Source organism: Pimephales promelas, chromosome 5 (genome assembly GCF_988280905.1).
Source record: "Pimephales promelas chromosome 5, fPimPro1.hap1.1, whole genome shotgun sequence".
Lineage (NCBI taxonomy): Eukaryota > Metazoa > Chordata > Actinopteri > Cypriniformes > Leuciscidae > Pimephales > Pimephales promelas.
Genome location: NC_142773.1, coordinates 9,901,809 through 9,929,725, shown reverse-complemented (window position 1 = coordinate 9,929,725; position 27,917 = coordinate 9,901,809). Strand labels below are relative to the sequence as shown.

At 38.3% G+C, this 27,917-nt stretch overlaps 1 protein-coding gene across 3 annotated transcripts in view; it reads right to left on the bottom strand.

Annotated features, from left to right (window-relative positions):
- Nucleotides 1-17,963, bottom strand: part of LOC120461503 (NLR family CARD domain-containing protein 3-like) — a 59,930-nt gene extending 41,967 nt beyond the window's left edge. For 2 of the 3 annotated variants that reach the window (XM_089130941.1, XM_089130942.1), the window contains exon 1: nt 5,934-7,760. In XM_089130941.1, the coding sequence (XP_088987067.1) occupies nt 5,934-7,696 (1,763 nt within the window). In that variant the 5' untranslated portion in view covers nt 7,697-7,760. Of the gene's footprint in view, nt 1-5,929; nt 7,765-7,858; nt 8,055-8,294; nt 8,380-8,550; nt 8,659-8,939; nt 9,048-16,953; nt 17,071-17,859 lie in introns of those variants that run through there. The other variant, XM_089130943.1, reaches the window with a different exon arrangement.
- Nucleotides 17,964-27,917: the final 9,954 nt, after the last annotated feature.

Here is a 27,917-nt window from a genome sequence, read left to right as displayed (position 1 = left end):
TCGCTCCTGCATACAGTCCATAGGCTTCTTGAGGGAATGACTCTTGCTGGCATCGAAAAGTCATTAAAGACATCGTTAAAATAGTCCAAGTGACTACAGTGGCTCAATTTTAACTTTATCAAACGACGAGAATACTTTTTGTGCACAAAAACAAACAAAAATAACGACTTTATTTCAACTATTCACTTCCTTCTCCATGGGCCTGTAGTCAGTTAACGTAGTGTGATTGCATAAAGCTACGTCACACGTAGGCTCACTATTGGCCGACGCTGGTCATGTGTGTGTGATGCGTGTGACGTACAATAACAGAAGCTTACGCTATTAAACTAGTAACCTGACTCGCGCAGAGGGAGAAATAAAAGAATAGTTGAAATAAAGTCGTTATTTTTGTTGTTTTTTGCGCACAAAAGTGTTCTCGTCGTTTGATAAACTTAAGATTGAGCCACTGTAGTCACTTGGACTATTTTAACGATGTCTTTAATGACTTTGAGGACAGCAAGAGTCATTCCCTCAAGAAGCCTATGGACTAGTATGCAGGAATTATCTTAATATCTTAAATATCTTAATTTGTGTTCCGAAGATGAACGAAGGTCTTACGGGGTTGGAACAACATGAGGGTGAGTAAATACTGACAGAATTTTCATTTTTGGGTGAACTAACCCTTTTATTACAATAAAAAAATGAGAAACAAATGCAACATCTTTGCTGTAAGTACAGCAAAGATGTTGCATTTGTTTTTCATTGTTTTCTATTTTTATTTTATTAAGCAAATCCTGGGTTTATTTTATTAAAAGTATATATTTTTTTATTTTTATAGTGATATTATATACATTAAAATTAATTGATAATGAAATTGTAATATCCTATTTATTATTATTTATTATTATTTTTTTTTTTATTTTTATTTTTTTTTTTTTATTATTGATTGTTTTAGACATGTTTGTGTGTGAGTTTGTGTGTAACTGATGGCCATATCAAATTCCTGTGTATCTGCTGATGCATTTGGCGAATAAAGTGATTCTTGATCTTGATCTTGATTCTTGATCTTGATGCAAAATGCAAATCTAGTATGACAATGTTATACATGTATAGGCCAAGCGTGCCGCACAAGCCCTCAAAAGTGAAGCCAAAACGTCTCGATCGCCCCCCTGTGACCGGTCCTAGTATAGCTCATAACCCCCGCCTCCCCATGTTATTAAATGGGACGCGAGACCAACTAAACAATTAAATTACACTTCACATATCCTTTTTCCAAAGATAGTTTCTGTCATTTACTGTAGTTTCTATCACGTTGATGTAATTTCAAGTGTTCGTTTTTAAAATAAGTTTGTTTTTAGTTAGTTATGTGATGATAAAAAACGGTGCTCTGACATCATGATTGACAGCTGTGATTGACAGGTTCTCTGTGCGAGGTAGTCACTGAAAGCACCAGCGGACTTTTTTTTAATAATGTTGATTATGTGGTTAGTAGTTGTATTTACCTTATTTTAACGAGGTTCTGCAATCAGCAGACATCATTGGAGAAGAACGAAGCAGACAGTGGACACTTAGTGAAAGTGTTTTTTTTGGGAAGGATTTATGTTGATGACCGTTGAAACGGACGTCATCATGCTACCTTGCGTAGTGCGCGCGAGGTGAAGTTGAAGCAGCTGGAGACGGTTGCAGCTATTTATCAGGTGAGTAATAGCTAAACATCTCATTAAATAAAACATAAGTAATAGTGGGTAACTTTGAAAACTTAGAAGATTGTGTTTTGATTAAACATTTGACGTTGCAATGAGTATTTTGTTCTTTTTGGTGAATTTAAATTTCCCGCCGGTTAATGTAGTTAACGTTAACATTACTGTGTAGGTTTCTGAGGTAAAGTTAGATTTAGATCCATCCATTAATCTTGTAACTATTGTTTTGTTTTTTGTCGCAAGTAATGTTAGTTTCTTTTATAATTTTTGTTCGTAGGTTACTAAAAATTACCTAGGCCTAATTGCCGATGTGTGAAACGCAACATAAGCCATTATAATCATTTGTAGCTAACGTTAGCTGCAGTTGCGGCAGCTGTTTCGTTCTCAGCTCAACAAAGCGCTTTACAGTTGCAGAACAAGAGCTTTTTATTTTTCGCAGCTGTGTGTTTTGCATTCAAGTAACTTTCATTTCTTGAAATTTCTCACATTAACATGAAGTACATCATTGTAATGTCTTTATCAATGCAGTTGGATCGTTGAATCGTTGTGTACATGACGATTCAACTGCAATAACTATAGTTATTGCGTTCAGAACGACTCGCACACGAATGACTCGTTAACCGCTTCATTTAAGTTATTGAAATATGCAGTCACTAAAGCGAATATAAAGTGAACCCTAGAGAACGCAAGATGTTAACGAACTTTGATCATTTATAAGACCGCCTAATTCTGTTTGCCATTGTTGGCTGAAAAGTTAGTTAAAGATGATAAAAAGCTTTATTTGATTAAAAGAACATTACTGTTTGGTTGAATAAAAGTAATGTTTTATATAACTTATAACTTAATAATTGTAATTTTCATCTAATTTTATTAAAAATAAGTTTAAGTCACTTTGGTTAAGCCACTTAAAGGTATGATAGGCCTATCAGTAATATTTTACAATACAAATTCGTCGTTTGGGAGATCAGTATGACGTGCGTGCCCTGACACCCCCCACCACACACACCACAGTAATGTTAGGTAACGCATCACGTTTACAAAAGATGAAAAACGCAACAAGCTAAAGCAACAGACAGTTATCGTCAAAATAAAAATGAATAAAACCCAGATTCAATGTGATCAGCCTCTATGTGCTGTTTGGTTTAAAGGGTAAGTTCACCCAAAAATGAAAATTCTGTCAGTATTTACTCACCCTCATGTTGTTCCAAACCTCTATGTGTTTATTTGTTCTACAATTGACTACAAGTCAATGGGGAAGGAGATCTGTTTGATTAAAACATTCTTCCAAATATCTTCCTTTGTGTTCAGCAGAACAAATAAACACATAGAGGTTTGGAACAACATGAGGGTGAGTAAATACTGACAGAATTTTCATTTTGGGTGAACTAACCCTTTAACTACACCATGAAATGTGGGATATACATATTTAATTGTATAATATTATTAATGTAGACAATGTATTAAATGACTAATGGAATTTAAGTACAGTATTTAATAATGTATTTAACTGTTAGGCTACTGTTTTTCATACAAAAACAACAGAAACCATAAAGTTATGCCATGATAGTTAGGTGCTAAGTTATAGGCTATACCTGGTTTTATCTGTGCTTATCATGATCTAAATGCATGAGACTGTGTGACCAGTGGTTAATTTTAATAAAACTCAAACAGTCAGAATATTACTTTTTACCAAATAAAAATGTGGTCGTTACATTAAAAAAACAAAACAAAAAAACAGATGTTACTGTTTTTGTTAATGAATATACATTTAAAGAGTAGCTTGAGAACACAATTAACACTCTGGTTTATACAACTTTCACTTAGGAGCAAAAATCTGCCTTAAAACTTGAAAGAAATAAAGATTTGACATATATCGTGATAATTATCGATATCGACTGATATAAAAAAAATTATCGTGAAATTATCGTGATAATTTTTTTGGCCTATATCGCCCAGCCCTAGTCTGAGGCTATGTTTACACGGAAACGATTCTGAAGAGAAAACGCAAAAGTGGCGTTGCATCATCACTCTTTATTCTGCGTTTAGACGAGCGTTTTGTGTGGGAAACCCGTGTGCAAATGGTGACGCAAAAGTGTGTGAAATTCAAAGTAGTATGCACTTCAGGCGGCTAGGAGTGCGTACTACAACAACACCAAGTCCACGCGCCTGCGTACAACCTTCACTGTCAAGCAGACTCGTTTTTACCCTTTACACAGGAACGCGCAGGTGGAGCGTTTTTAAGATTCCCACTCTGGAGGGTGGTTTCACTTTTTAGCGTTTTTAAGCCTCAAAAACTCTGTCGCCGTGTAAACGAAAGGCACATCCAATAAAATATTTTAACGTTTTCACCCGCGAGCGGTTTCGAGCGGTTTACACGGTTTACACACGAGTGGTTTACATGTTTTCGTGTAAACAGGGCCTGAAGGACCCCCAACACTGCACGTTTTATTTGTCTCCCTAATCAAACACACCTTCAAATCATCAGCTCATTATCACATCCCCATAATGAGCTGATGAGTGGAATCAGGTGTGTTTGATTAGGGAGACAAGAAAACATGCAGTGTTGGGGGTCCTTCAGGCCCTGTTTACACAAGAACGATCATGTGATTTGATCTTGAAAATAAATATAAATAAAAAAACATGAAAACCCCATGTTAATTGCAGCTGATTGAATAATAAACAAGTCTTACATTTAATATTGTTGTGTCATTCTTGTGGTCTAGAATAGGACATCAATTTGTTAAAAAAATGAAAAATAGCAAATCAAAGAAACGTCAAAACTTGACGTCAATTTAATGGCAACTTCTGACATCGATTTGATTTGCATTTTTGACCAATTCTTTGATGTCAATGTTTGATGTCAATTTGATGTCTCTATTTGACATCAATTGCCCGCTGGGACATTATTATGATTAGTAATAGTATTTTTAATTAATGGAGACGTGGTTAAATATATTGTACAGTAGCCTAATTATTTCTGTCAATTTCTTTAAGTTAAACCAAACTTTTATTTTGACGGGTTGCTGTGAAGACCTTTGAGTTCTGTGTGTGTATGATATTTCGATAGTTTTTCTCAAATGAAACGGTGAACTGCTCATGAAGTGACTCTCGGAGATGAATGGAATCATGCAGAGACTGAAAACAGCGCGAGCGTCACTCGTGCTTCAGTGTGTGTGTGTGTGTGTGTGTGCGTGTGTGTGTCTGTGCTGCCGGTCGCCATGTCTCAGCACTTTCATGAAGAGGACGAAACTTCATGCCCTTCGGGCATGCGCATCCAGAACCGGGTTTGACTGGGTATTTGGTACCGTGACGTTTAATTTTTTTTAGTACCGACTTGGTACCGAAGTACCGAATATTTTGACAACACAACTTTTAAACATTCAAGAGTGACAAGACAAATGAGAACGTGCTGCGTGTGAATGTCCTGTCTATGTGACACACACACGACACACAGAAAGCCCCTCGCCAGTATCATGCGCACAGATACTGCGCCAGAATACTGTTCGCTTACACGCTTGAGCGAACAATAACACACACTATTATCCCACACTGTCTGTTTTGTCGAGTAACCTCATAACATAAGAGCAGTGTTAAATTAGTTAAATAAAATTCTTAAATGAACGTAAAGAGTTGTGAAAGAATGAGGCGCATGTGAGATCTATGTCTCTGTCAGCAGCGGCTGGATTTAAAGGGACAGCAGCCAATAAAGCTTTCTGTCAATAAAGTTTATCAAGAACAAAGGGAACAGAGACAATTACTCCCTGCTCTTGACTAAAGAACTTTGTAGCTTTAATAAGGATTAGTCGATATTTAATCTAATTCAGTGCAGACTGTTTGATAAGTTTATTAAATTTCAGTATAGTGTTCAGTATATGTTAGACGGGAAGGGAGGCAACAGGTAAATATGACATTTATTATGGGTTAATGTGAGGATTGTTTGAAGTTCACTTAAATTAAAAGTTTTTCTATTTTTTAAGCCTAATAAAAGTAAAAAAACAACAACAAAAAAACATGTATAGCTGTCAATTTCACTCTAATGATGAATGGTTATTATTAATGTTCAAAGTGTATACTTTGTCTAAAAGTTTTTAAACTGTCTCCATTAAAAATAGTATATTTTGAAAACTATTATTTTATATGTCAGGCTTTACAGGGATGGTTCATGTTTATGATGGGGAATCACTTTAGAGTAATGAAGATAATTGCATTTTTCAGATGAGAATAAAACATGACAAAATACATTAAAAGACTTACAGGGCTCTTCTGGAGGTTTTGATGACTGCCGATAATCTAATGAGACACTCGTCTGATTTCTTGAATTTCTGAAGCTCAAACTCCTCCAGCTCTTCCTCTGATGTCAACAACACAAAGGCCAAAGCAGACCACTGGGCAGGTGAAAGGTCACCAGATGAGAGACTTCCTTTGCTAAGGTGGGTCTGAATCTCGTTCACCAGAGTTTGGTCGTTCAGTTCATTCAGACAGTAGAACAGATTGATGGATCTCTCTGCAGGAAGATTAGCTTCTAATTTCTGCTTGATGTACTGAACTATTTCCTTGTTGCTCTGGTCAGTGTCGTCTCGCTGTGTCAACAGACCTCGTAAGAGTCGCCGATTGGACTGGAGTGACAGACCGAGGAGGAAGCGAAGGAAAAGGTCCAGGTGTCCATTGTCACTCTCCAGCGCCTTGTCCACTGCAGTCTTGAGAAAATCAATCATGGTTTCATTTCTGTTTTCCTGTTCTGTAGACTCATGATCAAACACACTTGTCTTGTTGATGTCTAGAAACAGATGTGCATAAAGGGCTGCAATAAACTCTTGAATGCTCAAGTGAACAAAGCAGTACATGGTACCAAGAATGATCCCTGTTTCCTCCTTAAAGATCTGGGTACACATGCCTGAGTACACTGATGCCTTATAGACGTCAAGACCACAGGCTTCCAGGTCTGTGTCATAGAAGATCAGGTTGTTTCTTTCCAGCTGATGAAATGCCAGTTTCCCCAGTGAAAGGATGGCGTCTTTATCCCAGGAAACATCTGGTGTGTATTCTCCATCATATTTCCGGCGGCTCTGTTGGATCTGAAAGCGGAGAAAGTGTGTGTACATTTGTGTCAGAGTCTTGGGAGTGTCTTCAGTGTTTGATTCCTGCAGTGTTTTAGAGATCTCATCAGCCTCAGTGTTTCTCACATCATTGTTTCTCTTCTCCTCCAGAATGTTCTGGAGAACAGTGGCTGAAATCCAGCAGAAGACTGGGATGTGGCACATGATAAAGAGACTCTTTGACTGTTTAACATGATCTATGATTGTGTTGGCTTGAATATCATCCTTGAATCTTTTTTTGAAGTACTCTTGCTTTTGTGCGTCGCTGAATCCTCGTATCTCTGTCAGCCGGTCGATACAGTCAGGAGGAATCTTACTGGCAGCTGCTGGTCTGCTGGTGATCCAGACGAGAGCAGAAGGAAGCAGATTTCCCTTCATGAGGTTTGTTAGGAGAACATCCAGAGAGGCTGGTGATGATACATCACGCCACGTCTCATTACAATCAAACTTCAGAGGAAGCCGACATTCGTCCAGTCCATCAAGGATGAACAGCACTTTGAACTGATTCCTTCTTGTAAGGTTCAGTCCTTTTGTCTCTGGGAAAAACTGAGTTATAAGGTCCATCAAACTTAGTTTTTCTTTCTCCTTTAAGTTCATCTCTCTGAATGGAAGAGGAAATATGAATCTGATATCTTGATTTTCTTTTCCTTCAGCCCAGTCCAGAACAAACTTTTGCACAGAGACTGATTTCCCGATGCCAGCGACTCCTTTTGTCAGTACAGTTCGGATCTCCTCGTCTTGTTCAGGCGCTTCAAACAAATGTGTGCATTCAACCTGTATCTCTTGTGCTTCATGACGTCTGAAAGTAACTTCAATCTGTCTCACCTCATGTTCAGTATTGACCTGTTCACTGCCACCCTGAGTGATGTAGAGATCTGTGTAGATGTTATTCAGGAGTGTGGAGTCACCTTGCTTCGCCATTCCTTCAAACACACATTGATACTTCTTCTTTAGGCCACATTTCAGCTGATGAATGAGGAACAGCTTACCTAAACACAGGAACAGAAAATAGATAGTTTTAGTCTTCATTTTCTCTCCTACATTTATAAGAGACAATCAGACAGATGATCACGAGTATCTTGCCTTCTAGAGCATCAGCAGCTTCATCTTGCTTCATCTCTCTCAGGTAATGTAGTGTGAGATCAAGAGCTGCTGATTTGATACTGGATCTGTTCTCATTAAAGTCCTTCACAAAGTGTTGTGGGTTCTCATGTTGTAATATTTTCTTTAACTTCTCCAGTTCATTCTTCAGAAATTTGATTATTTTGCTCTCAAGATCCTACAAACAAAAGTAAGAGAAAAGACAGAATAAAACAATTTAAGCCAAATTCTACATCTACATTTAGTCAACACTATTTATTCAATAATCAAAATACAGTTAAAAAAGAATAACACGCTAACCAAGTTGTGCTAAACTGTGTTTAAAAGGGAAAAAAAGTAGAGGAAGTTAAATTTTTTTGTTCAATAATATATTTGTTTATTAGAAATATTAAACATTCATAAACATGTTTTTTCCTACCTGGAAGATCCCAAGAAGATTGTCTTTGAAATTCTTGTGTTTCCTGTGAGTCTGAAGATCTGAGTCTAATGTCTCATATTGAAGCCTGTAATCACATTAGTAAAATAAAATACTAACTGATATTTTATAGAAAAAGAAATAAGAATTAGCTGTGAATACTCTGACAAATATTTGACCTGAACATGTTTCGTGATTGGTATTCACAAATAGATAATAAATAGTCAACACGTGACAAAAAATGAGCATAACAAAATACCTTTTATTAGATGATGGTGTTTTCTCACTGAAGTTTGGTGGAAGTCCTTCTTTAGACGAATCACTCTTCAGAGACTCAGAGCTGGACACATGTGAGCCTGATTTTACACTGCTGACACAAAGAAAATTTGAAAAGGTTTAATATTGTTAATAGTAATTAAATGCAGTATAGCTGTGCATTTGTTCATTTATAACTACAGTTGGATGGATGGACATGTTTAGTTGCATGATCTATTTTCCACAGTGAATTTATGCCTCCTTGTGTCTGCCTGTGTAACTGTGTTACTGGAGTGAGCTTCATAAATCCCCTTACACAGTCAAGTTCAATCACACACACCACTGTGGACAAATAATACAACCCTATAATGTAATGTAAACAACACAAAATACCTTTCATTAGATGATGGTGTTTTCTCACTGAAGTCTGGTAATTCTCCATCATTAGACCGATCACTCTTCAGAGACACAGAGCTGGACACATGTGAGCCTGATCTTACACTGATGACACAAAGAACAGAGAGAGAGAGAGAAAAAACATTTTAGTAAAGGAGGATCAACTGTGTCTGAAACATATCTGTGTCTTTATCTAATCCTCCACAGAAACACACACACACAATTTACATTGTTATAGTTAACCATCATTTATTCACTGGCTCACATTAGTTTAACAATTTCTTTAATATACATGAGTTAGATTTAACATGTTAAAAAATACTTCAATTTAAGAGAACATGTCAAGTGTTTGTTGATTGACCAAAATGGAGAACAGAAATGTCAGTGCAAATTGATGCAAATTGAATTAAATTACGTGTATAGTTGTATTCTAATGTCTTTCAATAATTTTATGATCTAAAATCTAGTTATTTATTTGGATTAATTCAGCGTATAGAAGGTTATTTAAAAATTATTAACCATTATATTTTCTATACAGCAAACAGAGCTTTACAGACAATGTCAATGTTATTTAAGAAGTTAAAATTTAAGTTGCGCAAAGCATTTGCTAATATAGAACAATGCTTTTGTTGGTTGTGTTTGTAACGGAGGTATTTTTGTCTATGGGGACTTTTATTTTAACTTGTTTTTCTTTCTGTGTTCGATTGCGTCATCGGACAGAGAACTGCAAGGTTATGCAAGGTTAACTTTTGTTCAGGTAATGCAAGCTGCAATCACTTGGGCTGAAGAAGAAGAGATTCAAACCCCACATATTCCAAAGCCCAGCCCGCGGGTCAGAGTAGTAAGTGTTGATGCAGAACAAGCTTCCTCTACGTTAACACTGGAGACACTGCATGAAGCTATACAAAAGATTGCCGCCCGTCAAGATGAACTTTACCAAGCAGTACACGATAATAGCAGGGTGCAATTTCAACAGAGCCGTCCAAAAAGACAACCCCTGAAGGACAGTGATGGTAGATACATATGTTATTTATGTGGTGAACCGGGGCACACTAGCAGGCAATGTCCACAAGGTACTGAAGCAGCTACAGTGACTGATCGGGCCCGACGTTCTATGGGGGTGCCTGGAACTTACACTGGAAACGTTCCAACAAGTACAGCACAAACCAGCCCTGGCCCATCTATGATAAGAAGCCATACAGCTGAATGGACTGATGAAGTGACGGAGACGTTGAAAAGTGGCGCATTTGGAGATTGCCTGACTGTTGAAGTTAGAATAGCTGGTGTCAAGACAAGCTGCTTACTGGATACAGGCTTAGAAGTGTCCACTATTACAGAGTCACACTTTAGGAAGCACTTCGAAGAACAAGAGCTGAGGTTGACATCTGCTCACCGGGTTAGACTTATTGCAGCGAATGGGCTCGACATTCCTGTCCTAGGAGGTTTGCAAGCTGATGTGGAGTGCATGGGGAAGGTTCTCCCTGGGAAGTGTATCTGTGTGCTGACAGACACCAGCCCACAAGCAGAGGAGATGAAGGGACTCTCAGGAATCATTGGAATGAACATAATCAGGGAGTTCAAGTCAGTGTTCGTCACAGGAGAGAATGTAAAGTCAGCCAACAAATATGGACAACCCGCAGAAGCAAAGATACAAAGGGTGTTAGCCAGTGTTGAGAAAACTGAAACCCTGGGTCCTGATGGCAAGATTGGGTTTGTCAAATTTGGTGGAAAACAAGCTATCACCATCCCTCCTCTGAGTGAAAAAGTGTTCGAAGGTCGCTGCAGAGTGCCACCTAAAGTGAAGTGTCAAGTATTAATTGAGTGCACCACTAGTGTGAGTCTACCTAAGGGGCTCCTAGTGGCCAATGTGCTTACAAAAACTGAGGGTGGTAAAGTTTCTGTATGTGTGATGAATTCGAACGAGCAGACAATCAGACTTAACCCAAGATGCAGAGCGGCTGTAGTGTCTAAAACACGGGAGGTGTTAACTGAGAATACGCTGGAGTTTGAGGACGAGGAAGGGACGCTTCATGTTAAACGAGTGATGCATGCTCAAGCAGTTGAAATCTCTGACAACCCTCCAGTACTGGTTCAGGTGAATTACGAAAAGCTCACCCCTGCACAAAGAGAGGAACATAACCAGTTGTTGACAAAGTACAGAGGCATATTCTCCAAAAGTGACATTCACACCGGTGCTGCTCCGCCAATGAAACAGAGACAACGTAGAGTACCGCCATGTTTTCCAAGAATTCAAGAAACACGTGCAGGATCTAGTGGCACGAGGCATCCTTAAGGAGAGTGTGTGCTTCTGTTGTGATAACAGTGTGTGCTTCTGTTGTGATTACAGTGTGTGCTTCTGTTGTGATTACAGAAGGCTTAATCAAGTCACATGCAAAGACGCATATCCACTTCCCAGAGTGGAAGAATCTCTGGATGCACTGGGGAATGCTCAGCTGTTCTCCACCCTAGATCTGAAGGACGGCTATTTCCAGGTAGCTGTGAGTGAGCGTGATTGTGAAAAGACAGCAGTCACTACCCCGTTGGGACTGTTTGAGTGGACACGGATGCCATTCGGGCTGTGCAACGCGCCAGCCACCTTCCAGCGCCTCATGGGAGTAGTGCTCGGGGATTTGTCTTTTGATGTACTCTTGATATACCTTGATGGTATTATCATTTTTTCCAAGGACTTCCAGGGTCACTGTGAGAGACTAGAGGTGGTCTTTGATCGACTGAAGTATCATGGCCTAAAGTTGAAGCCAAGCAAATGTTTCCTCTTCAGATCAGAGGTAAAATTCTTGGGCCATGTGATCTCCACTGAAGGAATCAAAGTTGACAGCGAAAAGGTTAGTGCCTTGGATGCTTGGCCTGTGCCTAAGAATGTGAAGGAAGTGAGACAATTGATTGGATTCATGAGTTATTACCGATGGTTCGTACCACAGTTTGCTCAAATAGCAAAACCATTGCATGCATTGATGGGCAGCAAAGACAAAAGGAGAGCCTCTGAACTGTTCACTTAGAGTAGTAAATGCCAGACTGCATTTGACAAATTGAGACAATGCTTGATGTCACCACCAGTCCTTGATTACCCCTACTTTGGCCTTCCATTTATCCTCACTACCGATGGAAGTCAACAGGGCCTCGGAGCTGTATTGAGCCAAAAGCAAAGGGGAGCAGAGTGCGTCATTGCATTTGCTAGCAGAGGCTTGAGAGGGTCAGATAAAAATGACAAGTACTACAGTGCGTTTAAACTGGAGCTGTTGGCCCCTAAGTGGGCTGCAATGGAAAAATTTAAAGAGTATCTGATATTCTCCTGCTTCACAGTAATCACTGACCCGAACAACGCTGGGTGGCCCAGTTAGCAGAGCTTAATTTCGAGGTCATGTATAAGCCAGGACGACTGAACACCAACGCGGATGTTTTATCGAGGGTTCCCTCCAGTGAAGTTCCTGAACAAGAGGACACAGAGAAGGATTTCATCAAGCTGAACTCTGAGGAAGTTGCGTGCATGCATGTGGCCTGCACAAGAGTCCAAGCACGGCGAGGATGATGTTTAAGTGGCCGTACAAGCGACCATTAAAGTACTGAACGGTTTCAGCTGGAATGAAATAAGGGAGCTGCAAAGGAGTGATGCTTTGTTGGGTCCAATATACAGTAGAGTATCCAAAGACAGAAAGCCAAGTAAGTTTGAACGTCTTCAAATACACCATGGAGTAATGTTTAGGTGTTTTCTTGATCCAAGGGATGGAGAAAAAGTGAGGCAGCTGGTTGTTCCAACCCTTTTACAGCATTCAGTGTATGATAGTCAACATGATCATAGAGGTCATTTTGGAGAAAAGAGTACTTTGACACTGATGAGACAAAGCTATTACTGGCCGAACATGTCTAAGGATATTCAAGGATGGATATCCAAGTGTAAGAGGTGTACTTTGGCAAAGGATGTCTTTCCAAGAATCAGAGCTCTGATGACCTGTAGCAATGTCACTGCTCCTTTGGAAGTGCTGGCGATGGATTACACTCAGCTAGAAATGTCCTCAGGAGGGTATGAGAATGTACTGGTTCTTACTGATATGTTTGCACGGTTTACGGTCACTGTTCCAACCAAGAACCAAACAGCAAGTACCACTGCAAAGGCCCTTATCAAGCATTGTTTGTTTACTACGGGTGCCCAGCTCATCTGCATTCGGATCAGGGAAGATGTTTCGAAGCACAAGTGATTAAGGAACTTTGTAGAGTATATGCTATTGGAAAAAGTCGTACAAGTCCTTACCATCCCCAAGGAAACTCTCAGTGTGAGAGATTCAAGCGCACCATGCATGATATGCTGAGAACGTTGACACCCACTTACCTGAGCTAGTAATGGCATACAACAATCATGTCCACTCATCTACTGGTTATCTCCCATTCTACCTGATGTTCGGGAGGGATGCACGCCTTCCATTAGATGTCTTGGGTGGCAAGGATTTGGATGAAAGTGAGGTGGAAAACCTGGATGATTGGGTGAAGAGTCATCATCATCGGTTAAAGACTGCTGTAGAAGTCGCAAATACGGCCGCACAGGAAGCCTCTAAGAGACGGGAAAGAGTGTATGACCCTCTGGAGAGCTTGCAAGGCCTGATGATCGTGTGCTGCTACATAACCACAAACGTAGGGGCAGAAATAAGATTCAAGACAAGTGGGAACATACACCTTACATTGTAGTGAAACAGAATCACCCTGACACACCTGTATTCACTATAAAACCTGAAAAGGGGGGTCAGCCCAGAGTACTACACAGGGATCAGCTCCGTCACTGCACCTTTCCTTTGTCATCATCAAGTACCTTATCTGGTAAATTACCTGTGAGGTATAGAGATGATTATCTGATGAAATAAGGTTAAAAAAAAAAAACTGAGGCTGTGATGAGAAATATGTATGTATGTAACTTGTTTGAGTTTGAAAAAATGTGTTTTGTATAATGTGGCACTTTTAAATTGTGTTCTGTTAATGTTCCAGGGGCAGGCTGTCTGGAGATGTCGATGGCATGGCAGGGTTTAGCAGAGGGGAATGTAATGGAGGTATTTTTCTCTATGGGGACTTTTATTTTGATGTGTTTTTCTTCCTCCGGAGTGTTCGCGCGGGATGCAAAGACGTCTGGAAAGAAGAAGGGTGACTAAGTTCAGTGTTTCCCCTACAATGTATTCAGCAGCGGCGCAGCGCCGCCGCTGGATTTTCAGCGCCGCTGCAAAATCTTTTCATGATCAGCAATATCATGACATTCACTTCATTCACTTATACACCTAAAAACACAGACATGGCGACCGGCAGCGCTGCTAATGTGGCTCTGAATCCACTTGTTGACAAGAACGGAGGAAAGAGCCATATATGGAAATATTTTCAATTAGGCTAATGTTGCCATAAGGGGCCGTTCGTTAATTTAAATAAGGCATACGCGCTCCACTCAGAATAGAAGTGACGCGGTGGCGGCGCGCTCGTTTATCCAATCGCGCCTCTGTTCAAGGTTGCATAGCAACGAGAGACTCCACGGGACAGCGAGCACTTGTGGAAAGGAGAAAGCGGTACGAACTGTTTCCATGAGCCGGACGAGGAAGTATCACCTACTGCTCATAGTCCTGATCTCTCTTCCGGCTTAATAATACCAGTCACAGCGCGAAATAAACATGAATGAGCATCTGAAAGTGTGTTAAAAGATAGAGTACAACTTATCGAAATCCGTATCATGTCACATTGATTCGCTCAATCAGCGTTTCAACCGTGGAAAGACGTCAGTTAAACAGCTTGTAATCAATGTCATGTATCGTCATATTTACCTCAGAAAACCCACATCAACTCGTTAGTCAGCTAGAAAAATAACTCTAGAGAGGAGTATTTTGCTAAATATATACACCATATTACATATGCATTATAATCTTAATGTTCTTCAATATTTAATGCATATTTGAATAAATCTGGCAAGTTTTTTATGACACTCACCATTTAAATGTTTATATAATCTTCTTATTATAAAAATAAATAAAAGTGTAAATTTAAGTGTTTGTATAGCTACAAAACAGTTCATTATTACCTTCATATTAGGCTAATGAAGCCTAGCAGGCTACTACAACTAGACTCCCATAGTTTACAGCATTAGTTAAGAGATTTGATTTCCTTGAGAAAATTAGCCATTTATTGTAACTGTCTGATATCCAAAATAATTAATATTGAATCGAATCGGAATCGAAACGAATTGCAAGCTTATGAATCGAAATCGAATCGAATTGTGAAATTTGTGTCAATACCCAGCCCTACATTCTAATATGATGATATCTGCTCTTTTTTTAAAGATTCTTTTATTATTAAAAAATAACATCATGTAATAGTATTTCACAATATCAGGCTACTGTTTTTTCTGTATTTTTGATTAAATAAATGCAGGCTAGATGAGCATAAGGCTTCTTGCAAAAACATAAAATAGTATCACTGTCACTCACACACATCTGAAAAACCCAGAAAAATTAAGTGCTCACAAATTGGGCGTGGCCTTTGCCATTAAGAAAAAATGTTCAATAAATTGTAAATAATCTTTTTCTGGGTTGTGACGTTTCATTTTTCCCCTATCAATTTCTACATTTTAGTTTGAGTTTTAAAATTTACAGGTTATTTTTTATAGTATAACGACCTCTTAACTGTCAAAATATCATTAAAGCTACATTATGTATTTTTCTCCTCCGCTAGGGGTCGCTAACCTCTTACGATAACAAAGGCGTAGGTTTAGGACGCAGTGAATAAGCATAATGATGGAACTTGTCATGCAGATGGATCTAATGTGTATGGAAAATGTATTTATACATTTTTCAAACTCATGGTTGAAGGGGTTATTTAAAAAAAAAATTCTCCCGGAGTAGGGCTGGGCGATATATCGAACGATATTGAATGCGCATCTAATCAGTAAAGCCGGTTCCTTGATTAGCAGTAAATCTCCTTCACCTGCTTTCAGATGGAGCGGCATTCACTACAAAGAGCCGTAGATCACTGACAAGCTGAGCCATATCGCGTTAATAGCGAGGACATATCGATATCGATATTTAATGCGATATGGCTCAGCTGGTCAGTGAACTACGGCTCTTCGTCAGGACAAAATCTCCCATGTTAAACTAACACACCTGGGAGTGTATATGAGTCCACACTCAAGAGTGTTAAAGTTAATGAGATAATTAAGTGATTAAATGAGTGATGATTGAGCATTATTGAAGACACCTAAAGCAGAATCACAAGGAAAAAATCTAAAATTTTAAGCCACCGTTATGGAGATGAGTGTTTGCTTTAGTTGGGCTCTTGACCCTTATATTATTAACTTTATATTTTAATTTGCTGTTGCATCTGAGTTATATCTATCAGATGAACAAAAATAAACAATAATAAAATGATTTTGGTCATATAATGACATTTATCATTTGAAATGTATGTAATTATATATATATATATATATATAATTTATAATAAAGTTTATTTATAAAATTTATAACATATAATTTATTCTTTTGCTTAGTGTATGACTTAGATTCTGAATAAATGTCCAGATGTTGAATATAATAGACAGTTTTCTCAAAAGTTGCTTAAAAGAAAAAACCTTTCCTTTAGGCACACACAGACCTCAAGATTCAGTCAATGCTTCTCAACAACGGTGACGAGTAGAATATTCAAGTAGGAAAAGTAAATTACATAGACAATTCAGATCATAATTTATTCAAACCGCAATGCATGATGGGAGCCATTAATGAGTTGTGATTGGTGGCAAAGAGGATTAATTTCGCCACCACAGTTGAGATAGACAGGCTGATTATTGATCTCTGTGTTTCTAAATAAGAATGAAAGTGATTGGATCAGAATATTATATATTAATTAATATCCCAGGGTATCATTCCAAATATTCCCCTACTAAGCGAGACTTAAAGTCCCGTTACATGTTATAGACAGGGAAACACAAAGTCCAATGGAGTTTAAAGTGAGAGTGTGAAAACAGACGCAGTCTCACCTGTGTTTCTCTGAGAGACTCATCTGAGAGAGAGAGTCCTTTCCTCTTTCCTCTGACATACTGCAGCTAAACTGACCCTGAAAACTGATCAGAAAACACTCAATCCTTCAGCATCACCTGCAAATCACAACATTTACACACATCAACAACATTTTATTGGAGAATAAAGACTTATCATCAACAACAGAAAAAACAATCTATCAAATAAAGTGAGTTACAAACAAATATATTGCCATGTAAAATAACCGAATGGTCTTAATCATTTCTGGTTAGGTTATTTAATGAGTTTGACTCTAAATATGAATTCATCGAGGGACAGAAATGTACACTGTGCTGGGAAAACTGAACCCAATTTGTTTATATTCTCTATTGCAGTAAAATATAATTTTACAATCATATTTACCTAAATTTTATTAATTGTTGAATCGTATGCCATTCATTCAATCGTTACTTCAAGTTCACAATGACGATTAAGTAAAAGTAACCTAAATTATAATACACATACTGTAATACTACTAATCATAATTGTTATATATGAACTGAAATATATTCAGTTTAATAACAGCAGATTGCTGTTGATTGACGTTAGGCTTCATCTGTCTGTCTACTGTAAATGTCTGCTTCAAAAATACTTTCGATTTCACATAAAAAACAACAACAACAGCCTAACACGGAAGAGAAAAAGGGAGAAAACTTTTTAGAAACATATTCATGTTGAATAAACCTTTCTCAATAAAACTTTTTGTGTTTTTACTTCAAAAGATTGTAATTTCTGTCAGATTCTTCTTCTGTTCGGAGTAGCAGAAGAACAGCCTTCTGTAACTTCACATTTAAATCTCGCTTAATATACAATATGAAGTTCCTAATAATTACAAATGACTGTAATGGAGAATGTAATAAACTTACTTGCAGTCTTATATTTGGTAGGCATTGTGCTAAATCGACATTTGTAGACATGTTTTCTGAATCATAGATGAAATCAAATTCAGTGAGCGACAGTTTAAGGTGTGGACAGGTGTTCCTTTAGTTTTGCTGTTCTTCGTGTGTTTTACAGGAGGGTTTGCAACAGCTGAACAGTGTCACAACGACCCCTACTGCACTGGAGCGGGATATTATACCACATGTATATCTAATCTAAGATGCTGGATATTGTAAATGACTGACATCTTGAGGTTTGTATTTATTATACATTTAATCCTTTAGTTTTATATTAGGAAATTATTCATGATTCAAAAATAGAGCTGGGAGATATGGCCAAAAATATCATCATAATTTGTTTGTTCACAATTGAACTTCACAGAGTAAGCTACCTTTCAATTTAGGGCCCAACATTGTTTTATTTTTCCATAAAGTGTGTGGTTTTTTTTTTATTGATATTTTTCTTGATTCTATGTTTTATGATTTTCAAATGTATCATCAAATATGGTGTCTTATGAAATGAATTAAACTTTCTTTTAAAATCAATCAGTATTTAATTCGTTTCAGTGTGTATTCCAGTGGCCAAAATACAGTGATGTCTATGTGTGTGTGTGTTCTGTTTCAGCTTCATTCAAGTGCTACCAGTCTGATCTACAGTTTCATCTCCGAATATCTGAGTAAAGTAAGATTTAATACTTTTCTAACTTGATTTACCCAGATATTTTATCATTGACGCTGATCCCCACTACAGCTTTTAACACTGTACTGATTTGGTTGGTCTGAGCTCATTTTGTTTTACATCATGACAAATATATTTTTAACCACCTCCCAATGTAAAGTTGTTTCACATAATTATTTCATATTGTACTAAGAGACTGTATGTGTTTGTGTGTGTGTGTGTGTGTGTGTGTGTGTGTGTGTGTGTGGGTGTGTACTTACAAATACGTCGGTGTGGGTCCCCATCGGTGGGAGCACACCCACCTAAGGAGTCCCAAAATCGGAGTGGGGCCCAAAATGGTGGGCCCCACTCCGATTTCAATTCAAATTAAAGCTGCAAGCAGCATTTAGCGGGGTTCAAGCAGTTTAGGCCTTTAAGGCCTTTAAGCACAAAAGGATCAAAAGACATTAAGTTTTAAGTTTCAATAATGGCAATTTACCATAAGGTATACATTGTTTTTAACATTTTTAACAATTTTAGCGCCACCTATAGTCCGATCTCCATGAAACTGTGTATGCTTGTTGAATAAGTTATGACACATGTGCTCATCAATTTTTGTGAAGTTCTGACTTTTCCTTTAGGATTTATAGGCTTTTGGGTGCATTTTTTCACACCCCTTTTTGTAAATGACCCTGTGAAAGCAAAAAAAATGACAAAGTTCAACTTTTATTGATAATTATTGATTTAGAGAGTCCAAAGAATTGTCCTAGACTAGTCTGGTTCCAATCGGGCAAAAAACCAGGGACTAGTTCGCAAAAATAGGTTTTTACCATATTCGTGAATATTTAACGAACAATTTGATGGACAGCAATGGTTCTAGAGGCAAAGTTGTTCAACATGAGGACATCTATCAAATGAAATTGCATTTCGTGGGGATGTGCGCAACACCACGTGATTACAGAGCCATAAAACTCGTTAGCGCCAACTAATGGCCGATTTCTTTCAAAATTGTTACAGACCTTTTACGGCCATGAGTTGAACATGCCCATCGAGTTTCATTGCGATCGGCCTTCGTTAACCTTGTTTCATAGGTGCTCAAATTTTTTACAGCCAATACTGGCAATTTACCATTAGGTAACATATGGTTTTAAAGCTTTTTAACAGTTATAGCGCCACCTATAGTCTGATCTCAATGAAACTTTGCATGCTTTTTCGGCATGTTATGACACATATGCTCATCAATTTCTGTGAAGTTCTGAGTTTTCATTTAGGATTTATAGGCTTTTGGGTGCATTTTGTCACGCCCCTTTTCTAAATAACCATTTAACACCATGCGCAAATTTAAAAATTTCAACATGTTTTTGATAATTATTGATCTAGAGAGTTCAGAGAATTGTCCAAAACTGGTCTGATTCCGATCGGGCGAAAAACCAGGGACTAGTTCGTAAAAATAGGTTTTTAACATATTCGTGAATATTTAACGAACAATTTGATTGACAGCAATGGTTCTAGAGACAAAGTTGTTCATCATGAGGAGATCTATCAAATGATGTACATTTTGTGGGGGTGTGGGCAAACCACATGATTACAGAGCCATAAAACTCGTTAGCGCCAACTAGTGGCCGATTTCTTTCAAAATTCTTACAAACGTCTAGGGCCATGAGTCGAACATTCCCAACGAGTTTCGTTCCGATCGGCCTTCGTTAACCTTGTTTCATGGGTGCTCAAACTTCATTGGCCGATGGCGGCCATGTTTTTTGAGATACACCAATGTCCTCATACACATACATGGGGCCTTGGACCAAGACACCACATACCAATTTTCAAGTCAATCGGACTTACGGTCAGGTGGTTTTATTTTTTTTCATATTATAGCGCCACCTAGTGTTCAATCGACGCGATTTTTGTACCGTGACCTCAAATTGAACTCGTACACATGTGTACCAAGTTTGGTGAAAATATCTCATTTACTTCTCGAGTTATAGCCATTTTAATCACATTTTTGGTTCTGTGCAGCATAATACTTAATTCTGTGTGACTGGAACATGTTTTTCACAAACGAGGACACTTACACTGCCATCTGGTGGCGTCAGAAGAGAAAAAAATTAACATAAATAATTTAAAGATGGCAGAGAAAACAGGTCACATGTCACGCAGCCACTCCAGACCAAAACTTCCACAAGGTAAACAATCTAATAACATTTCATTGTTGATTCTTGTTAAGTTATGCATAATAGTGTTGTATGTTTGAAACGGCATGCACATTTGACAAACTTTTGTAAAAATAAAGATTTACCAAGCTGCTAAAGTTGATGTCCCCATATGTGGACATTGGGACTAAGCTTCGTTGAAACTTGCAAAAAAAATGAAAATTTGTAGTTGCATTGAGCTTCGTGGCAGGCTCACACACTCGAGCGCACACACACACACACACACTCTCAACGGGGCGGGGCTTCACTCACGATCGCGCATGCACACATACACACACTTGCTCACTCGCACACACACACACACACACACACACACCCACAAACACACACACACTACGGCAAAACATAGAAATAACTGGCTTAGGCCGGATTCACATATAGCGCCTAAAAACGCGTAGAAAACGCTGGGCGCGCCACATTCTCTATTTTGCAAAGCGCCAGGGCGGTTGCGCTTCATGGCGGTATTCTGAAAAGTTGAGATGTTTTTATCTCGACGCGGCGCGGATGCGCATGGAAAAAAAGGAGCGCGTCGCACCGCGACCGCACCGCTTCCATTATGAGTGTGCATACCGCGCACCTACATTTGAAATAACGAACTTGAGCGCGCAAAAGACGCGATATGTGAACCGGCCCTTAAAAACATTGTTTTCCTGAAAATACTAACATGGCTGAGATTTCTTCTACAGTACTGTATATAATAAAAAAATCTCAGGTAATACTTTATTTTACGACCCGCAAACAACTGGGTAAGTACACAATAATTACGGTGTACGTTTCTGTAATTATACTGTACTTCCGTGTAAGTATAAGGGAACAATATGTTAAGTTTGGGTTAATAAAGGGGTAGCAAGCAGATATACAACCTGCAAATAACTTCGTAAGTACACTGAAATTACGATGTACGTTTCTGTAAATATAGTGTACTTCCGTGTAGGTATAAGGGAACAATATGTAAGTTTGGGGTAAAAAGGGGGTAACAAGCACCACTTTAATTTACAGCCCGCAATGGTTACACTTACCCTGTAACTACACAGAACGAGGGGGTAACAAACGCTACTTACTATGTAGCAATACAAAACAACACTATTTGCACTGTAATTACAGAGAACGGTACTGTTATCAAGAAAATAAAACAACAACAAAAAAAGTTTTAATTACACAGTATATTTGCCCTGACATTTAAGTGTCATTGCAATTCAATGGGATAAGGTAAGTACTAATTACCACAAGGTAAAGTCTAAATTAAAATCATAAAAGAAAATAATTATTTTGATTTAACATTAAGTAATCTTGTAAGAAAAGCCAATAAATTAAACATATATATATATATATATATATATATATATATATATATATATATATATATATGTTTAATTTTCAACCCACAGATGTCAAAATTACCCTGTAACATTGCACAAGAACATATTTAGCCAAAAATGTGATACATTTTATTAACAACAGACGTACATTTTTTTGCCTGGAAAATATTAAAAGAATAGGTACCTGTTATTTTTTAACTAATTAAATAATTTGCTTGTATATCTGCTTGCTCCCTTATTACCCCAAAACTTACATATTGTTCCCTAATACCTACACGGAAGCACACTATAATTACAGAAAGGCACATCGTAATTTCAGTGTACTTACGAAGTTATTTGCAGGTTGTATATCTGCTTGTTACCCCTTTATTACCCCAAACTTAACATATTGTTCCCTTATACTTACACAGAAGTACACTATAATTACAGAAACGCACACCGTAATTTCTGTGTACTTACCCAGTTGTTTGCGGGTCGTAAAATAAAGTGTTACCGATTCTCATGTACTTTCTGTGAACAACGGGACACTGGAGTTGATAATCGAGTAATGACTGAAGATATATTTCCCTGACACAGTCCAGTCTCTATTCTTCATAATTGCACAGAATGAAAAACTGAATTTACATTAAAACTGTTCCAGTAAAACATGCCTATATGGTTTATTCAGTAATACTTTACAATAACATTCACTAGTTAACATTAGTTAATGTATTTACTAACATGAACTTACAATGAACAATACATTTACAGTATTTATGAATCTTTGTTAATGTTAGTTCATATAAATCCAGCTGTTCATTGTTTGTTCATGTTTTACACAGTGCATTAACTAATGTTAACTAATACAACCTTTAAGTTTAATAGCGTATTAGTACATTTTGAAATGAATATTAGCTAATATTGTTAATTCTGTCATGATTCTGCCATCATGTCCGTGGTTTTTCCTAGTATTGTGGCAGGATCATGACAGACCCATGTTTTGTGTGCAAGCGCATGGCCAGCTGTTTTGGCCATGTGCTTGTGTTGTCTCGTTCGCCCCCTTGTTATCCTCGTCTCGTCATTATTGTCTAGTCAGTCTCACCTGTCCTTGTCATTAGTGTCTCTCTTTATTATCCCCCTTGTGTTTGCTGTCCTTTGTCGGTTCATTGTTAATCCGTGTCAAGTTTGTGAGTACCTGTCAAGAGTATTTGTCCTGTTAATCTATTGCTCGTGTCAGTCGTTTATCTAGTAGTATTTTGTCTGTACCTTGTCTAGTAAGTCATTATAGTCCTTGTCAGAGTCTTGTTTTGCCCCCTCGTGGGCTTTGTTTTCCCCTTTTTGTCTACAATAAACTATCTGTGATTGCATTCTGTCTGCGCCTGGGTTCATCCGCCATCCACTTCATAACAAATTCTTAGTTCATGTTAACTAATTAATGTTAACTAATGAACCTTATTATAAAGTGTTACCATTTGTTCTTGTATATTGTGTGTATGATCTATAGAGTCTTTGTATATTATTGTGTAATATACACACAAAAAAATCTAAACAAACAAAAGTAAAATCTTAGATAAATCTGCAGTTGTGTGTATTTTGCAGTGTCAGTGCAGGTATATGAGGACTGATGATCTATTATGTAAAGGGCTTCACATGACATGAACATGTTGAGTCTCTTACCAGCGGCGCAGGATTACTGGAGAGTGGTGACGCCTCAGTTTCAGCTTCATTCAGCTCTGCGTTCTGGAGGACACACACACACACACACACACACACCCACACGCGCACTCTCTCTCGCTCGCTCACTCACTCGCTATCGCTTACACACACATCACTCACTCGCGATCGCGCGCACACACACACACATACGCTCTCTCTTGCTCGATCTCCACCGTGGTGGAGCTCTGAAAATCAAAAAATCCCCTGGAAAAGATGGGCTGATTTTTAGAATTGAGCATCCAATGGTGCACCTCTCCTGGGCACGAATAAAGCCCATGGAGGGTTCAGGGGCAACAGTTACACAGTCTTTCACACCGGTTAAGTGTGATCCACTGTTCCCACAGATAAAAAGAACATTTCTAGTTTGGAGAAGCAGAAATTTTGGAGCATTGCAAAAAAGAAATCAAATTTTCAATTTGTTTTGGATTTTTTTTTATGTGGATATTATATATTATTATGGATATTATATTTCATTATTATATTTATTTTGTTTTTCCATATCAATTTTCAGAAGTTATGCATGCAAGAGTAACAATGAAAAATGTTCAGGCACAATGCTCATGCTGTAAAAAAAAATAGATTTGCACTTTTTTACACAATGGTGTATTGATTGTTTTCTGTGCATACAGACAATTTTTTGTTTTTTGTTTTTTCAAAAAGTGCTTCATGTTCAAATATAATATCTGGTTATATTTCTTGCTCCCTCCTAACCCCAAAAAGCTAAGAAATCTAAAAGCACACCAAACCAAAACTCAGGTCTCAAGTAGTTAAGATAGACCCACTGTCCTTGCATGAGGACATCATTTTATGCAAAAACTACTTCCTGTACAAAAACAAATTTTAGTTATTATACTTATTAGGTCCTACTTGTCCCAAATAGCAAGAAAAATTATAAAATGCACACCAGGCAAACTCTCGGGTCTCAGGAGGTTAATCTGCACCTCGACCGTTCGAACTCGACTATCAACCGCAGGAAAGACATTAGATACTCTTCCAATCTGCCAGAATGAACGGGGTAACTGCGGGTCAACAAGCATGACGACTGTCCCTGGTTTGATGTTTACTGATGGATTCTGCCACTTTCCTCTGGCTTGCATGTCAGGTAAGTAATGCTTTATGAAGGCCGTCCAGAATCTGTCAGACAATACTTGTGAATGCCTCCATCGCTGTCTTCCTAGGAGCTCAGACACTGGATAGATGACTTGGGGTAGGGACCCATCTGGCCGCCCCATTAGAAAGCAATTTGGGGTGATCGGATCTGCATCAGCAATGTCCGCTGAAACGTAACCAAGAGGTTTCGAGTTGAGGATGGCCTCAATCTCTATGAGGACAGTTCGAAGCACTTCTTCAGTTACTGATTCTGAGCCCCGGGTAGTGAAAAGTCAAAGTCAAGTCAAAGTTTATTTATAAAGCACTTTTAAAAACAACAAGTGTTTGACAAAGTGCTGTACACTTGTATCCTATTTCACAACTACAAACCGTCAACGACACAAAATAAAAAGCCAGAAACAAATAATCGACAATACAAACACTCACCTAGCTTCAAAAGCCAAACAGTAGTAATAGGTTTTAAGACTAGATTTAAAAGCAGCAAGAGTTTGAGCCTGTCTGATGTACAGGGGCAGATTGTTCCAGAGCTTTGGTCCTGTTACTGCAAATGCTCTTTCGCCTCTGCTTTTCAACTTCACCCGAGGGACAACTAAGAGCAAATGGTCAGCAGACTCTTGATGGAGCATACAGCGTAATCAGGTCTGACAGATACTTCGGTGCAAGACCATTAAGAGATTTGAAAACAAACATCAAAATTTTAAAATTAATCCTAAAATGGACAGGCAACCAATGAAGAGAGGAGAGAACAGGGGTAATGTGTTCACACTTCCGTGTACCCGTCAACAGGCGAGCTGCTGCATTCTGGACCCTCTGCAGTCTGGAGAGAGAGGCCTGGCTAATGCCAACATAGAGGCCATTACAATAGTCCAGACGCGATAAAATAAAAATATGAAGGAGTCTTTGGAAGTCTATATAAGACAGGAAAGATTTGACCTTGGTGAGTTGTCTCAACTGGAAAAAACTTGACTTAACTACTTGGTTAATCTGTTTATCCATCTTAAAATCCCAGTCCAAAATAACACCTAAATTCTTTACATATGGCTTCACTAGTGGATTCAATTCCCCAAGATCCAACTGTAAGGATTCACAAGTGCCACCTGGCGTGAACAACATGACTTCTGTTTTACTTTTATTAAAACTTAGGAAATTTAGTGCCATCCAGTGCTTAATTTCCTCAAGACACTGTAATAAAGGAGCTAACGAAGAAGTGTCTCCTCTTTTCAAAGGCATATAAATTTGCGTATCATCCGCATAACAATGAAAAGAGATACCAAACTTCCTAAAAATCTGTCCCAGAGGGAGCAAATATAAGGCAAATAAAATAGGCCCTAAAATGGAACCCTGAGGGACCCCGCACGTAACAGAAGCCGTTGCAGAGGCAAATTCTCCAAGGCGAACTGAAATAGTTCTTTCAGACAGATATGATTTAAACCATGCCAATGCAGTACCCTCAATACCAACACTTTTCTCTAAGCGTGTAACCAAGATCTTATGGTCTATGGTATCAAATGCAGCGGAGAGATCTAATAAGATTAGTATCGCACAGTTCCCTGAGTCATTAGCAAGTAACAAATCGTTAGATACTTTCAACAGTGCAGTTTCAGTACTATGCTTGGACTTAAAACCAGATTGAAACACTTCATGGATGCCATGTAGATCCAGGAAAGCATTCAATTGTCCAAGTACAACCTTCTCCAGTAATTTAGACAGAAACGGAAGTTTCGAGATAGGTCTAAAATTAGCAAAAACTGTGGGATCCAGGTTAGATCTCTTAATTACTGGTTCCACTGATGCATGTTTAAAAGACTTGGGTACAACTCCCGAGGCCAAGCTGCTATTAATAATTGTAAGTATAATAGGACCAATAGCATCAAACGAGTCTTTTAAAAGACGTGGAGGAACAATGTCCAAACAACAAGACGACAATTTCATTTCGCCAAAGATCTCCCTCAGTGAGACAAGAGACACCGGCACAAACTGTTCGAAAACAGCAGAGCACTCAGAGGAAACAGATAAAAAAAGACAGAGGGGGGGATATATTAGATCTAATAGCTTCGATCTTATCAATAAAAAAGTGCAAGAAATGTTCACATAATTCGACAGAAGGCTCTAAACGAGTAGCTTGGGGAGTGTTCAAAATAGCATTAATAGTACTGAACAGCACCGCTGGCTTATGGGAATTGTTACCGATAACGTTGGAGAGATACTTAGATTTCTCTGATCTAACAGTTTTTTGATATTTAGACAAATTGTACTGTAAAACATCAAATGAGATCTGTAGTTTATCCTTCTTCCAGCGGCGTTCAGCCCTTCTGCATTCCAGCCGTATAGCTCGAGTAGTAGCGTTCAGCCACGGTTGAACTCTAATTTTTTCACGAGTCGTCCTGAAAGGGGCAACTGCATCCAAAATATTTTGACAGGTTAAGAGAAACGATGAAGTTAGATCTTCAGTATTAAACCCGCATAGGGGCGGTGAATAATCTACTTCATTTGCATTGAAGGCTTCAGAAAATAATTGAGCCGTTGAGGGGTTAATCGCCCGACAGCGACGTTGTGGAATAGTCCGTTTGGAATCACGAGAAATACATATCTCGAATAAAACAGGCAAATGATCAGAAAAGGTAGCATCACTGACATCAATGTTACTGATAGGTAAGCCATGTGTCAAAACCAAATCTAAAATGTGTCCACCTATATGTGTGGGACTAGCAACAAACTGGGTTAAGTTAAAAGACTCCATAAGATTTAAAAAAGCTTTGGACAAAGGCCTGGCGGGACAACACACATGGATATTAAAATCCCCCACAATTAAAACCCGGTCATATTTCGTCATGATTCCGGCTAAGAAATCCGAAAAATCATCGATAATGTCCTTATTATGTTTAGGTGGACGATAAACAACCGTGCACAACACAGGGTAACTCAGGCTTAATTCAAAAACACTAAGTTCAAAACTGGAGTAGGAGGACGATGGCAGACGCCTACAGTTTAAATGTTCTTTAAAAATAGTTGCTACTCCGCCTCCTCGTCCCGTGAGTCTTGGAGAGTTAAAAT